This window comes from Eptatretus burgeri, chromosome 17, assembly GCF_056783735.1.
Source record: "Eptatretus burgeri isolate ZD-2024b chromosome 17, Ebu_testis_v1, whole genome shotgun sequence".
In the NCBI taxonomy this organism is placed as follows: Eukaryota; Metazoa; Chordata; class Myxini; order Myxiniformes; family Myxinidae; genus Eptatretus; species Eptatretus burgeri.
In genome coordinates this window covers 2,415,229-2,431,147 of record NC_140977.1, presented here as the reverse complement: position 1 = coordinate 2,431,147, position 15,919 = coordinate 2,415,229, and the positions used below count along the sequence as shown (strand labels likewise).

Sequence of the window (15,919 nt, the reverse complement as noted above, 5' to 3'; positions counted from 1 at the left end):
GGCCCATTGACCCCCTGCACTCATGAGGCTTCCTCGCTGAGAGAATCTGGTGAGCAGGTCATGATTGACAACTTGACAACTTGATTGGAGTCCACCTGTGGCCAATTCAATCGATTGGTCATGATTTAGAAAGAAACACACCTTTGTATATAAGGTCCCACAGCACCCAGGCAAGAAGGAGTGCATGTCAGAGAAGAAACTCCACCATGAAGTCCAAGGAACTGTCCATAGAACTTTGAGATATAATTGTGAGGAGGCATAGATCTGGAGAATGGTATAAAACAATGTCTAGAGTGTTGAAAGTTCACAAGAACACAGTGAGCTCCATCATTGGGAAATGGAAAGAATATGTAACTACCCAGACTCTTCCTAGAGCTGGCCGTCCGACCAAACTGAGCAACCGGGCAAGAAAGAGTTCCTTGGCTGAGATGGGAGAACCTGCTGGAAGGACAACTGCCTCTGCAGCACTTCACAAATCTAAGCTTTATGGGAGAGTGGCCAGATGGAAACGACTCCTGATAAAAAGGCACGTGACAGCACACCTGGAGTTTGCACAAAGGCACGTGAAGGACTCTGAGAGCATGAGGTAAAAGATTCTGTGGTCCGATGAGACTACAATTGAACTTTTTTGGCCTGACTGCAAAGTGCTCTGGCAGAAACCGAGCACAACTCATCACCGATTTAACACCATCCCTACCGTGAAGCATGGTGGTGGCAGCATCATGCTTTGGGGATGCTTTTCAGCGGCAGGGACTGGGAGACTTATAAAGATAGAGTGAACAATGAATGGAGCCAAATACAGGCCAATCCTTGAGGAGAATCAGAGTACAAAAGACTGTAGACTGGTGAAAATTTATGTTCCAACAGGACAATGACCCCAAGCATACAGCCAAAGCAACACTGGAATGGCTTCAGAAGAAGAACGTGAAAGTCCTTGAGTGGCCCAGTCAAAGGCCAGACTTGAATCCCATTGAGAATCAGTGGAAAGACTTGAAGATTTCTGTGCACCGACACTCCCCATCCAACTTGACGGTTTAAGCAAATCTGCAAGGAAGAATGGGGGAAAATCCCCAAATCCAGATGTGAAAAGCTGATACAGACATACCCAAGAAGACTCGAAGCTGAAATCGCTGCCAAAGGTGCTTCTCCCCAGTATTGACTCAGGGGCTGAATACTACATAACTTTGATATTTCTGTTTCATTTTTGATTAATTTGTAAAAAATTCTGCAAATTTGTTTTGATTTTGTCATTATGGAGCATTTTGTATAGATCGGTGATCAAAAATTTGAATTCGATCAATTTTACAATTCAGGCTGCAACACAACAAAATGTGAAATAGTCAAGGGGTGTGAATACTTTCTGAAGACTGCACATGCACACGCACACACGAAGGTGGATACTTTTGAGACCTGGGAGGGCTCTGTTCCACTCTTTGAAATCCTCATATGGAGATAACAATCAATGTCACACACACACACACCCCCTTTCATCCTTTGATCACACAGATCCTCACTCAAACACATCCTCACCTGCAACAATGTTTTAGGTGGGGGTTATTATTGCTCTCACAACACTTAATGCAAAGTGCGCTTCTTCGACCTCTCATCTATGACAAGCACGTCTCTGTCACAAAGCTGTTACATGTGCTCTCCTGTGGAAATTGTTCACATCAACTTTATTTTGAATATGTTGATGTGATGAAAACATTCCTGTAAGAGAGTTGGTGTGATCCTTGATCATGAAGATGAAGAACATCATCCTTCCTGTTTTGAGAGGAAAGGAATGACTGTTCCTTTGCACCACAGAGGGTTTTTTGAGCTCTTGTTTTAGATTAGTTAATTGATCCTTTCACTCTCCCATAATGAACTCGTGTCACATTGTTTGCAGGTGAAGGTCATCCAGTGAAGACAGAAAATTTCCAAAGTAACCTTCTTCAGATTTCCCAGGATGCATTGTACAAGGAGGGTGTAAAACAGGAACCACGTGATTTCTCTCCCAGAGAGCCGAGGAATGCTACTCAGCTGCTCGAAGGTAATCGGAGCCACAGCACACAACACACACCACCGCTCTAGTTGTTCTCTTTTCGATGAAATGTTTCAATTTCAGATTGTACATATCAACAGATCATACATTTCTATAATATGTGCATATATGACCCGTCACTTCCCTGACTGGAATACCGACCTTTGCTGCAATGGCTAATCTATGGGGCAAGACCAAAAAAGGATTCCTGGGAGATCCTGCCATCCATGTGGGATAACCAGCATCGCAATTTGTCATTTGCAGTTTCGTCACGTGAGCCTGTGCATCCATGTTGAAACTGACCATTAATTAATTTATTTATTTTTGCATCACAAACTTTCCTGGGAGTTCCCTGAATCTACTGTTGTTCGATTTATTGAAATCCATTAATCCTTTCTCAAGTTATAACATGACAAACAAACAGACACGGCTTCTTTTATAAAATAGTCATGGGGCAACCATGGGAGACCCACGGGTATGGGCGTCGATTGGTGGGGGACGGGGTGGTGACATGTCCCCCCACTTTTTATCAAGGGGGGGGGACAACATATCGATTGTCCCCCCCACTTTTTTCATTGAACGTAAGTTACGTAACACAAAACGAGCTGCTCTAGTACAACCAGGCCGAGATGCTCCTCAAATACAAGAATAAATTTTTAAATCTCTATTAAAGTTTTCTTGGTCTATTATAGTTCTATTAAAGATGATAGGTTAACAATTCAACATTGAGAATCCGTGCTTCCCAAGCCATGGTCTCCCACCGGCCAAGCGTCCATAGCGACGTCGCTTTCTGATCCTTCGATGTCGGCTCTTCCAATCATTGCGAAGCAGAATTCGCCAAGCATTGGATTGTTCACCCACTAACAGGGAACGTGACCTGGACATTTTGAGGTATGTTGGGACGTTTTCGGACTTTGTATCGTCATTTTATGAGTGTTTAAAGAAATCGCGGCTTCATGGCCCGGAGCGCCACGCCTCGGATAGTGTTAGGCCGCAATGGCTCGGGGCCCCTTTAGCGACCAAAATAGTTTATTTCACCTTTCTAACTTATATCGCACTATACTTAAACAAAACGTACGGGCACGCACTATACTTAAACAAAGGCACGCGGTTTCAAAGTTGTGTTTTTTTGGGGTTTTTTTTTTGCACGTACGGGCACGCACTAGTGGAAATGATGAACGTATTTACAAATCAACAAACTATGTACAATAATTGGAAAGAAGAGAGTGCACGTCCGGACGGCAACAGATCTTAATCCCTCGTCTCCTGGTCTCGTAGTTTGTGAGAGGTAAAGAATTACATAAATGTTCACATTACAACTGATTTTAGCTCATTCCTTTGGTGAACCCTTTTGATGGCATGCAAATCAAGAACACAATCTTTAATGACGACGCTGGCTATGAACCAATAATATCATAATCATCTCACTCTACTTTCGCTCATTGGTTAATTAAATGCAGATTAAATAAAATGATGAATATTAATAATCCCAGGTAATAAAATACCAGGGTATCTGACCCTAACCAAAAGTAATAAAAGTAATAAGCGCGTAGCCGGGAACTAAGCGAGTAATGGAATGCTAAATTGGGAGCTCAGATGCTAAATTAAGAACTGAACTCGTATCGGCGCTCTTTTAGTAATACATGTGCTACGCAAAGCTTATCACATGTCAACATTGTGCCTGGAGGTATAGTGACCTAGCCAAAAGTATGTTGACCTTAAAAATGCCCTGTTACGCAAAAATAACCCTAATAATTCACATGTCAAAATTTATTCAACTGAAATGTAATTCCCTTCTCGTTTCATAGAGGATATGGATATCAGAAAGTTTTTCACGACAGCATCAAGTAGCACATCCCCGACCACTCTCCTGGAGCAATCAAGTTCCCAGAAAGAGGTGGACGATTCAAAGGAGAAGATAGCAGAAAAGGGTGCATGTGCGAGTACTCGGCCTAACTTGCCAGATCAGCCTTTTCAACCTCATGATGCCAGTTGTATCCCAGTCCAAATACTGCCAAACCGAAAGTTGAAGTTTCAACAACAGTGGTTCAAAGATTTTCCGTGGCTTCATTTTGATCAGAGCATCGGCGGTGTACTCTGTCACACCTGTACGGACGCTTCTCGTGAAAAACTTACCGAACTTGCCCGCTGTGCAGAAGACGCATTTGTCTCAAAGGGCTTTCGGAACTGGAAAAAGGCTACAGAAAAATTCAGACAACACGAACGATCAAACACACATAGGCTTGCCTCTGAAAATCTGAAATGTCGCAGAAGTCAACCTGGTGTCCATGTGCAGCTGAGCAGTAAACTGCTAGAAGAGCAAAGCTCTGCACGGTCAGCACTTCTGAAGATTATCACCTCACTGCAATATTTAGCCCGACAAGGTTTTGCAATTCGTGGGAAGGATGCCTCTGAAGGGAATTTCAAAATGCTCTTACAGTTGCGGGCCGAGGATGATGTAAACCTCAAGACGTGGCTGTCAAGGAAGACGACGTTCACAAGTGGAGAAATTCAGAACGAAATTCTACAGTTGATGAGTCATGCCATCCTCAGAAATATCTGCAGTAACGTGAATGAAATGTCCACTCAGTTCGGACTCGTAACTGATGGAACACAAGATATTCAGGGTAATGAGCAGGAGTCGGTGTGTGTGCGCTATGTGACGGATTCCTTTGATGTTCAAGAAGATCTCATCGGCCTCTACCAAGTATCGTCAACAACAGGAGTATCACTTTGTAAGATGCTTCAAGATGTCCTAATTCGGTGTCAACTCCCTATTGAACACCTTAGAGCGCAGACTTACGATGGGGCAAGCAACATGTCCGGAAAGTACAAGGGCTGTCAAGCACAGCTAAAAAAACTCCAACCGCTGGCCAATTATGTTCACTGTGGAGCTCATGTCACCCAACTCATTACATCCAAAGCCCTACAAACTGCACCATTTATAAGAGACGCCCTTGATTATGTCCAGGTACTCAGCAACATCTACAACAACTCTGGAAAATTCAAGCATCTGCACTTGAATATCCACGCTGACGATGCTGACACTCCTTGCCCTAAACGCCTGAGGCCAATTTGCCCGACGCGTTGGTTAACTCGTTCTCCTGCCGTGAAATCGATATTGGATAACTATGAAGCGGTACTGGATGCCCTTCAACAAGCAAGTGATGACTTTGGTACGAACACGGCATCGCGAGCCAACGGTATTCGAAGCTGTCTTTCATCAGGAAAGTGTGTTCTCGGTCTGTTTGCATCATTGCCCATTCTCCAATCCCTTGAATACCTTAATAAGGCACTTCAGGGTTCACAAGTTACCGTCTCTGGTATGCTTACTGCTGCAAAGGTAACTGCACAGAATCTCCAATCTCTTCGTACCAACCAGACGTTTAAGGAGGTTTTCGAAGCAGCACAACAGAAGCTCCAGCAGTGCCAACTAGATCCAGTGACCCTCCCTCGTAAGCGCAAGCTTCCGAAGAGACTTGATGGAGGCACGCAGGAATACACTGCCAATTCTGCAGAGGAGGTATACAGAGTTAAATTTTTCAAAGTCATCGACAGCGCATCCGAGAACTTGAACGAGTACTTCACATCAACCGACCTCATGGCGTATAGGGACTTGGGTGAAATGCTCCTGTCTGGGTCATTCAAACCACAAATAGTCTGCAAATATCCCGAACTGTCGGATTCCCTAGAGCAAGAACTTGGCTTCTTTCGTAACCAGTTCAGTGGTTCATCTGTTGATGATTACCGTAAGATATTTGTAGACATGGTGCCGGAAGTCCGTCAAATGTTCCCACAGGTAGAACGTTTGCTTAGGCTTCTATTGGTTTCCCCAGCAAGTTCATGCGAAGCTGAACGGTCATTCAGCGCACTTAGACGTATGAAGACTTGGTTACGTTCCGGTTACACAATGACCCAACAACGCCTCAACCATCTCATGATCTGTCATGTTCACCGAGATCGTCTGACTGCACTTGACCCCCAAGACATTGCTACAAAGTTTTTAACTGGATCGGCAGACAAGAGGGTTCATATTTTTGGCAAGTTTTAAGGTGAGTTGACCGTACTCGTGTAATATCAATTTGTATGTCAGTCTAGTTTTCAGTTTATGTTTAGTGAATCAGTTCAAGGGTTGTGAGAAGGAGGCTTGATAAACAATTATATATATTTCTTTGATGACACTTGAAACTTTGAAATGTGTATGATTAATGTTTAATTAATTTTGCTCCGTCTGCTTACATTTGATAAAAAGATGGTCGATAGATGGTCAGATTAATTTAAGGGATTTGTGTGATCAGAAGGCAGCATGTCAACGAGCGTATAAAATCAAGAATTTGCAAGGGTAGACTTGCTGTGTCCACGCCGGCACGAAGTGGGCTTCGTGGTCTGGACATGCAATGTCCCCCCCCCCCCCACTTTTCAAAAGCAATCGACGCCCTTGGTTTGGAATACCAGAGGGGGAGCTGTTATTAAAGCAGAGGGCAATCGAGAGGAGCAAAGCGAGGAGGTAGGATGGAAGGAGTAGGTAGGTGGTGGATTTAAGGAGGTGGGATGAATTTGCACTGAAGTTGGAAAAATATAACAAATGGAAGATGAACATGCATTGCAAAATGGGATTTAAAAAATTTGTAGGCCAGCAATTCATTTTAATACTTTGGAGGATGGATGGGGTTCAGAAGAATTGAGAGAATGAAGGAAGGAAGTTTTGTAACAGGTGGAATTTTTCGACATGGGATGAAAGAAAGGTCGAAAATAACTCAGGTTTTTGAAGGAGAAGAGCATGGCAGAGAGAGGAAGTTGAAACATTTTAGGCAACTGTTTTTTCATTTATTTATATTTTCATTTACAGACGCTTTCCAATGGGTCTGTGATTTTGGTTCCCCCCCCCCCCAGTGTATTGCCTTCGATGCCCATTGGCACACAAAATTACCGTGCTTCCCCATTGTCTCGGGTCGCTCACCTGTGGGTTTTTTACCCATTTATTAAATTAATTTATTTGTTTTTATTTATTTATATTTTCATTTACAGACGCTTTCCAATGGTTCTGTGATTTTTCCCAGTGTATCAGCTTAGATGTCCATCAGCACGCAAAATATCAGCTTTCTACGTCACCCGGAAGGTACTGATCTTTAATGTCAGTCAGTGAGTCAGGAATTCAGTGGTTAGAATGGGCTTTATATATTAGATGTAAATTCAGGGTGTTCCAAAAAGATCTGGACAAGTTTGGTTGTTAATATATTTCATACCACAAATGATAGGACGATATCCCTTGGTTTATATGATAAGAAACTCATAAAGATGTCATGGTGTAATGTAAAAGAAAATGATGACAAAACAGGAGAAAGCTCAGTGCATCGAATGGTTCATCGAGACAAGATACAACACATAAGTTCAGCTTAATGTATGGATGGAATCTGCCATCACGGACTACTATCAGAGAGTGATACAAGAGGTTTAAGGAAACTGGAAGTTGTCAGAAACGGAAAAGTACTGGTCGACCAAGCACAAGTGCAGCAGACGGTCAATGAGTGCGTGAATCATTTCAACAAAGTCCCTTAAAATCAATTTGGATTTTTCATCAAAGACAAACTTTAAGCCTATAAGGTGCAGATTCTGCAGGAACTTAACTCGCCAAATGACGGACCCAAATGAAAGAAGTTTACCTTGGAAATGCGAAGTCGCATAGAAGATTATGAAGATTACCTGAAAAAGCTCAAGTTCAGAGACTAAGCTTGCTTTCATGTATCGGGGAAGGTCAACCAGCACAATTTGAGGATCTGGGGCTCTGAAAACCCCCACGTGGTCATTCAACACATACCTGACAGTCCTAAGGTCAATGTGTGATGTAGCCTTCTCCTTGAACATCTGGCCCCCACGATCCCCAGACATAACCTCCCCCCCCTTGCTTTTTTTTCTGTGGGGGTTTCTCAAAGATGTTGACAACACCAAGGTGGCAAACCTGCAGGATCTTCGTTCTCACATCACAGCTGCATGCGCACTTGTGGACGCAAACATGCTGAGACAAACATGGCAAGAACTCATGTACCGCCTTGATGTCCTGTGCGTGACAAATGTAACTCATATTTAAGTGCATTGGTGGTGTGCACAAAACTTTATGAGTTTCTGTATCATATGAAACAAAGGGTATTGTCGTATCATTTGTGGTTCGAAATAACGAAAGTTGTCCGGGTCTTTTTGGAACACCGTGTGTGTGTGTGTGTGTGTGTGTGTGTGTGTGTGTGTGTGTGTGTGTGTGTGTGTGTGTGTGTGTGTGTGTGTGTGTGTGTGTGTGTGTGTTTGTGTGTGTATATATATATATATTTCTCCCATGCTCTTCCAGCTGAAGAAGCTGCATAAAGCCGACCAAGGTAAGCCCTTTGCTGTTGTCAAAGAAACCCTAGTCTCAGATGTCGAAGAAACCAATCTCTAACTCATGATCGATGCACCAGAGCTGAACTCTTTAATATATGTACATGGAAAAGGGAGGTGCTCATGAACAGTTACACAACCCTTCTGATTAGTTTGTCCTCAAAGCAGGGTTTTTATCCAAGTTTAGAGAGGAGAGGAGGGAGGGAAAGGGGTACATTGTAGTTCTTATCCAAGTTAGGAGAGGGGTAAGAAAGGATGCATTCTATTTTGAAAAGCAGAGGAAGAAAAACAAGATAACAACTGAATGGAAGCAAGGGTCACATACAACATAAGATAAGCTTTTCGCTGAGAAAGCATACAAAGCTCTCTGTCCAGATTGCTTTTTATGGAAAACAAATACTTATAAGGGCTAACATATACATTCAATACAAGTTTTCATGCCAGAATACTCAGGAGTTATTACACAGTTGTCTTCTGTAACTCATTTTATGTTTCCAGGTCACATAAGAGTAAATTTTTCATAAAAAGATGATATATATATATATATACAGAGAAATTAGGAGATCTGTTGTAGGGAGAGCGATGGGGCGGGAACATGGGGAATACAAGATGGACATTACAGGGACTTTCAGGAAGGAAATCCGGGAATTTGAAGGAGGTGGGCTTGGGTGGATTATTGGGGGCAGAAAAGATCGAGGATTTGGATGGGGAATGGTAAGAGGTGGTGGTGAACAGCTGCCTCGAGGGAAGAATGGGATTGAATAGAGTGAAGGAGTTTATTCCAAAGGCAGGAAAAAAGAGGAATGAAAGAGTGAAGGTGAGCAGTGATTCGTGATTTTGGTAGTTTTACCAGAAGGGGGTTGTTGGCGGACCTTGAGCGCCCTGCAGATATATGGTGGGGACAAATCGCAGACAGAGCAAGGGGGGTGAGACCGGAGAGGAGACGGCAGAAGACAGAAAGACCACCGACCTGCCTGAGGTGAGAGAGTGAGAGGCCCAAAGACTCAGCCTCATCGCGGGAGATGCCAATGATCCGAAATGCCTTGGTTTCCACAGCGTGAAGCCGAGAAACGTGGGAGGCAGGAGCACCAGCCCAGAGTGGAGAGCAGTACTCCATCAGGCTGCAGACGAAAGCGTTGTATGTGGTCAGGAGCTCACGTGGGCCAAGGAAGGACTTTGCACGACGGAGGTTTCCCAGTCAGCGACTTGCTTTGGAGGCCAGGTTGGAAATGTGGCTTTCCCAGGAAAGATCATGGCAGATAGTGAGACCCAGAAGCTTGACTGAAAGGACTTCTTCAACAGGATTGTTGAGAAAGTAGATGGGGAGGGTGGGGGGGGGGTCCAAACGGTCCTTTCAGAGAGACAAAGTGAGAGTGTGAAATTTGTCCAGATTGAAAGACATGTTCCACGTGTTGGACCAGTTTGTGATTTTACCCAGATCTGCAGTGAGCGAAGAAGCTACTGCTTGCCAGTCTGAGGGATGACAGATGGTACGGCAGAGGTTGGAGTCATCAGCAAAGAGACAAAGAGGATTTTCCAGAGAGTCGGAGATATCATTGATGAAAACCAGAAAAAGAACAGGGCTCAGAACGCTACCTTGAGGAACTCCAGCCTGAACAGGAAGAGGGGATGAAAGAACTCCATTTAGGGTCACACGTTGACTGCGACAGGAGAGGAAGTCTGCGAGCCATGAGTGGAGATGGCCTTGGATACCATAGGAAGAGAGTTTGGTGAGCAGGGCAGGGTGCAGACCGTGTCAAAAGCACGTGATATGTCGAGGGATATGGCTCTGATTTCATGTCCGGTATTGAGGTCCTCCATCCATTGTTGGGAGAGCAAAAGCAGCATATCCAGGATAGAGTGACCTTGTCTGAAACCAAATTGATGATTGGAAATCAGGCCATTGGAGAAAAGGAAGGATTTAATGTCTGAATCGATGATGGATTCCACAACCTTGCTGATGATTGGGAGAAGGTTGATTGGTCTGTAGTTGCAGGGATCTGTTTTTGCACCTTTACTATGCAGGGCAGTAATGTTTGCTGACTTCGAAGCAGATGGCAGATGACCTTGAGCATATATGTTTGTGGGGTAGATGGAGGAATTTCATAGGAAAGTTAGGATTGAATAGAGTTGTTTGGTTCATGGACATGTATGAGACATCGCGATGTAAATTATGTAGGGAAACTGTGAACTTAAGTATTACATGTCACCACACAGGTGGGGGAGGGGGGTGGTGCATTGGCAATTCGATAGAGATTAAGGATAAGTTCCCCCAGTATGTGATTACCCCCCTGTTTTTGTATTTCCCTATGTTTTTGTATTACAACCAGTAATGAAAGAATTACGTTTTTGTAACGACAACGGCCATTATATCCGAGCTGCACGACCAGGCGGGCAGAGAACCCCGCCTCCAAGGGTGACAGTGGGCGAAGTCATGCCCCTGAGGTGGATGATTGATGGGCGTGACGGGAGAGACATAAAGGGGAGGAGCGCGTAGGAGGCGAAGAGAGGAGGAGGAGGAGGAGGAGGACATTACTCAGAGGACACGGAGGATCTCGCTTTTGCTCACGGCACGATTAAAGTTGCGCGATTCTCGTGCTAGTTCTGTGTGAATTTGCAGCGTGCTGGGCAAGGCGCTAGCCTTTGACTGTTTGGCTAAGCCATGAAGAGTGTGCGTTTCTGAGGAGGGAAGAAGAAGTGCCTCGTGGCCTGATCACGGGGATTCAGAAATTGTCTCATCGTGTGGGCCATCATTGTGAACAAACCGAGTGAGGGAGAGGAACGGTCGACATATTCACTCTTTAGAATAAGCTACACTGCGGTTTGTGAGCCCTGACGTCGAGCGCCGTCTTCAAATTAACTCCTGTATGTCTTCACGCCCAGAGAGCGACGGCGCCATTTTGAGTGCATTTTTCCCACGCAGTGACGAAGCGGTTTTGGTGCCCTTCAAAGCTTGAGAAGCCCATGCCTGGGCACACAGCTAAGTGCCGGGATTAAGGAGTGATTTTTCTTTTATTTCTCTGTTCCCTTGTCTCTGTTTAAGTCTGTGTGGAGGCAACTCAATTATATATAGATTTAGTTTACCTCATGTTTTTCTTTCATTATTATAATTTGAATTATTGTCATTGTACATATTTGATTACTGTTATTACATTAACATTTGTTGTCTTTCATTTGCCTGTGTCCATGTATCTGTTGTGGGTCGAGTACAACCCGTGTGCCTCCGTCCTTTTACCGCCATTTCTTTCCCTCGCGTGCATTGATCTCTGAGTCTTGGTTGTAAGCCTCCAAGGGAGGTATCCTTCCAGGTAGGGGCTAATCCTTCCAGGTAGGGGCTAAACCCTCCTGGACACAATACTTTTGATATTCAGTGTTAAGCAAGAACATGTAAAAGTTCATCAGAAATAGCAGCACATTTGAGTTTTAACAAAAGCAGGCACATTAAGAGCATTATATAAACTGTAAGAGTGTGTAAATATCTAATTGTGTATGTCTAATGTAATTTCACTTCTACATTCCCCCCTTTTATCCAATTGAGGATAACTACTTTCTTTATTGGTCCTCCAATCTAATTTTACACAGTCTTAAAAATCCATTATCCCCTTCAGGTGGTGTGGACTCTCAACACTAATCATTACTTTCACAGCATCCTTCTTCATGCACAGCGCTGTGCAATATTTTAGCTCCCCAACTTCCAAAAACTTGCTTTAGCCAAGAAAGGAGACCAGTCCAAGATCATCGGGGTTGTAGTTTGTGGTACTTTGCCCCTTCGGCTTTGATCTTTGCAGCCAAACTGTCAATACGCTCAGAGTTGTTAGGGATGTCGGTGCACCATTCAGCACTGACGACGGCGCACGTTCCTCCTGGGCAGCGAGCAACAATTCCAGAGCAATGGGATTTTGCATGGTGACTTTTACCGTTCTTTGTACTTTCTTTTAAATTTTCAGCGGTATTTGAGTTGTAACTTTCCTGATTATACACTTTACCTTGTGGAGATTGTTTCAACTACATAATTTTGTTTTAAATGTCTGGTAATTGTTTTGTATTTATTTTTGCGTATGTGCACTTGAATATCACTGTCATTAATTGAAAAGCCTTTGGCACGATAGAGCGATTTAAAAAAGAAAAAAAATCCCATGAAATCAAAGTTTAAAAATTATTTTCAAAAGACACTCCTCAGCACTCACCCATGAATCTCTGAAAGTTTGACGAAGATCTGTTCAGCCATCTCTGAGAAAAATAGCGACACACAGGCAGAAACACACAAACTGCTCTTATAGTATTGATAAAACGAAATTTCTTGCCAGTTTTAAGTACGTACCTTGAAATTGTTTTTGACGTACCTTTAAATGCCTACGTACCTTTAAACGTAAAAAAATTGTTTTTGACGTATCTTTAAATACCTATGATGTACCTACGTACCTTTAAATTGTTTGAGGAAAAAGGAGAGTCAGGTTAGTGACAGCACTATACCGAATGGTATATTTGTCATAAGATTAATAACACATTATTTAAATATTTTGATTGTTCAGAAGAGGTGACCGCTATGCTTTGAATCGTCAGCATCATCATGCACTGTACGGTGCTGCCAGAGCAGTTACAAGGCTGAAATCCTGGGTGTGTCACCACTCCGACTCAGGAAGTTAGGGCAGGGATTTAGAATTTGTTCAGGGTGTCAGTGATAACACGCCTACTCTTTACGGATGACACCGTGTGATTTTCAATGTCCTCCAACTAATACCGGCAGACGGGACATGATTTTAATGTACCTGCGGGACGATACATGGCATTATAAAAAGAATCGGGATCAAAGGGGGTGCATGGGGGATTTCCCCCCAAAATTTGTATTTGCTCTCTTCTCAGAAACTACACATGCAATTCTGATGAAGCTTGACCCCAACCTTCATCACCCATGATGTACCAAAGTTTGTTCAAGCTATTTTCTTTATATCGGGTTCTAAGGAGTATAGAGGTATACAGGGGATGGGGGAGGGGGGTTTCCCCCCAAAATATGTATTTCTTATAACATTGGTTCATTGGTACATTTTGCGGATTTCGTCTCATGTTGACTTCCTTTCTCATTATCTTTGTTCTATCATGTGAGTGCCCAGGGGTATTGCCCCTATTTTTCTGTTTAGAAACATTGCTGGATGAGTCAGTTTCCTTAGTATTTGGTTAAATTACCCATTTACTCCAATCATCCCTAATCCAAGTCGGAACCTACTGCATAACAAGGGGTGTTAGTCGCCTTCTTGATCATCACTGGAATGCGCTTTGTGGGTGGTGATGAGCTCCGATCACATGACAATATGTCGATATTTCAAAAAGGAGAAGTACAGATGTAAAACTAATGTGGGATGTTATGAGTGAAAATACTTGTCCATTTGCTTTATTTTTCATTGGAAGTTTGATTTATTGACACTTTTTGTGAATTGATTGTTTTTGCAGAGAAACAAAAGAAAACTTTTTCTTGTACCAACTGTTCCCAATTGTTCGACACAGAAGTTTCTTTGAATCACCACGGGAGTTTTTGCCGTGACAATAACGAATGTAGCATCTTGTATGAAAACGCTCAGAAAAATTGTTCAAAAATGCTCGATGACATCAACCGAAGTGAGAAACCAAACCAGTCTTCTTTATCCAAGAATGCACTTCCCTCCTTTTCATCTTTAATAAGAGATCAAAATGTACACGCAGAGGATCCGTACAAGTGTACTGTGTGCAGCAAGGTATTTGTTTCTTCATCATTTTTATTGAAACATCAAAAGGTCCATGCAGGAGAGAAGCCATACAAGTGCTCTGTGTGTCAAAAGGCCTTCCATAGGTTATCGCGTTTTAAAAACCATCAAAGAACACACACGGGAGAGAAACCCTACAATTGTTCTTTGTGTAACAAAGCTTTTACTTGTTCAATAAGTTTATCACAACATCAAAAAATACACACGGGAGAGAAGCCCTACAAGTGTTCCATTTGCAGTAAGGCCTTCACATATTCTTCTGATTTTGTGAGACATCAAAAAACCCACACAGGAGAGAAACCCTACAAGTGCTCTGTGTGTAACAAAGCATTCACGCGTTCATGCCATTTTTATCGGCATCAAAGAATACACACAGGAGAGAAACCCTACAAGTGTTCTGTGTGTCACAAGGCTTTCACTCAATCGGCACATTTATCGGCACATCAAAGAATACACACGGGAGAGAGGCCTTACAAGTGTTCTGTGTGCAGCAAGGCTTTGACTTCCTTATCAACATTGAAGATACATCAAAGAATACACACTGCAGAGCGACCCTACAAGTGTTCTGTATGCAACAAGGACTTTGCTCGTTCATCAAATCTTTGCAAACATAAAAAAATACATACAGGAGAGAGGCCTTACAAGTGTACTGTGTGCACAAAAGCATTTCGTCTTGTCTCGTTACTGAAAATGCATAACAAGATTCACACAGAAAAGAAGTCCTTCAAATGTTCTGTGTGCTGCAAATCATTTAGTCAATTGGCAAGTTTGCATGTGCACCAAAACATGCATGTGGCAGATAAGCCGTACAAGTGTTCTGTTTGTAACAAGGCATTCATTCATAAATCAAGTATATATCGACATCACAAAATGCACTCAGGAGAGAAGCTCTTAGTGCGTTGTGTCTATAACACGCCTTTCACCTATTCACTTAATTTATCTCCACATGAAAAAACCGACACAAGAGGGAGGCTCTACAAGTGTTCTGTATGCAGCAAAGTATTTGCTTCTTCCTCCGCACGTTGTCGACATCAAAAAGTCCATGCAGGAGAAAAGCCACACAAGTGTTCCGTGTGTCAAAAGGGATTTGTTCGGTTGTCACGCTTAAAATGTCATGAAAGGATACATACGGGAGAAAAACCCTTCAAGTGTTCTTTGTGTCACAAAGCCTTTGCTCGATCCACTTATTTGAAACTTCATCGAAAAGTCCACACAGGGGAAAAGCCTTTCAAGTGTTCTCTGTGCAGGAAGGCATTTTCTGCTTCATCTGAATTGTGTCAACATAAAAAAATCCATGCAGGAGAGAAACCCTACAAGTGTTACATTTGCTGCAAGACTTTCGCTTTTGTCTCCAAATTAAAAATTCATCAAAAAATACACACACGAGAGGAACATTTCAAGTGTTCTTTGTGCAACCAGGTTTTTGTTGCTTTATCAAATTTATCTGAACACCACAGAATACACACTGGAGAAAAGCCTTACAATTGTTCTGTGTGCAGTAAAGCATTTACTTCATCGTCAGCATTGAAAGGACATCAAATAAGTCACACAAGTCCCATGACAAGTAGCCTTACCCTCACGACCCCTTCCGGGAAGCTCTATGGTTGGTTATAACTAAAACTGCCCAACGATGACAATAAATCTTTGGAGATAATAAAGGGACACAAACCCCTCTGAAGCTGACAAAGTCTGTGCAGCCACCCTGAGCAGTAGGAATGTATGCTGAAAATAATAGACTACACCTTCTCCAATGAAGAAGAAGATCTCAACATCACCATGAAAGAGTTAG

The 15,919-nt window shown here is 42.9% G+C and overlaps 2 protein-coding genes across 3 annotated transcripts in view; both read left to right on the top strand.

The window, feature by feature from the left end:
- The window catches only part of LOC147009084 (uncharacterized), a 288,704-nt gene that overhangs the window by 17,097 nt on the left and 255,688 nt on the right, over window positions 1–15,919 (top strand). The gene's annotated exons all lie outside the window — the stretch shown is intronic.
- Window positions 5,830–15,744, top strand: LOC147009089 (uncharacterized). Of its 2 annotated transcripts, none has more exons than XM_085862786.1 (2): window positions 5,830–6,075; window positions 13,841–15,744. In XM_085862786.1, exon 2 carries the CDS (start codon window positions 13,984–13,986, stop codon window positions 15,742–15,744), a length of 1,761 nt encoding a protein of 586 aa, XP_085718912.1. In that variant the 5' UTR covers window positions 5,830–6,075; window positions 13,841–13,983. The 2 variants fall into 2 exon arrangements, with proteins under 2 accessions (XP_085718912.1, XP_085718914.1); XM_085862788.1 differs by lacking the exon at window positions 5,830–6,075 and adding an exon at window positions 11,570–11,700.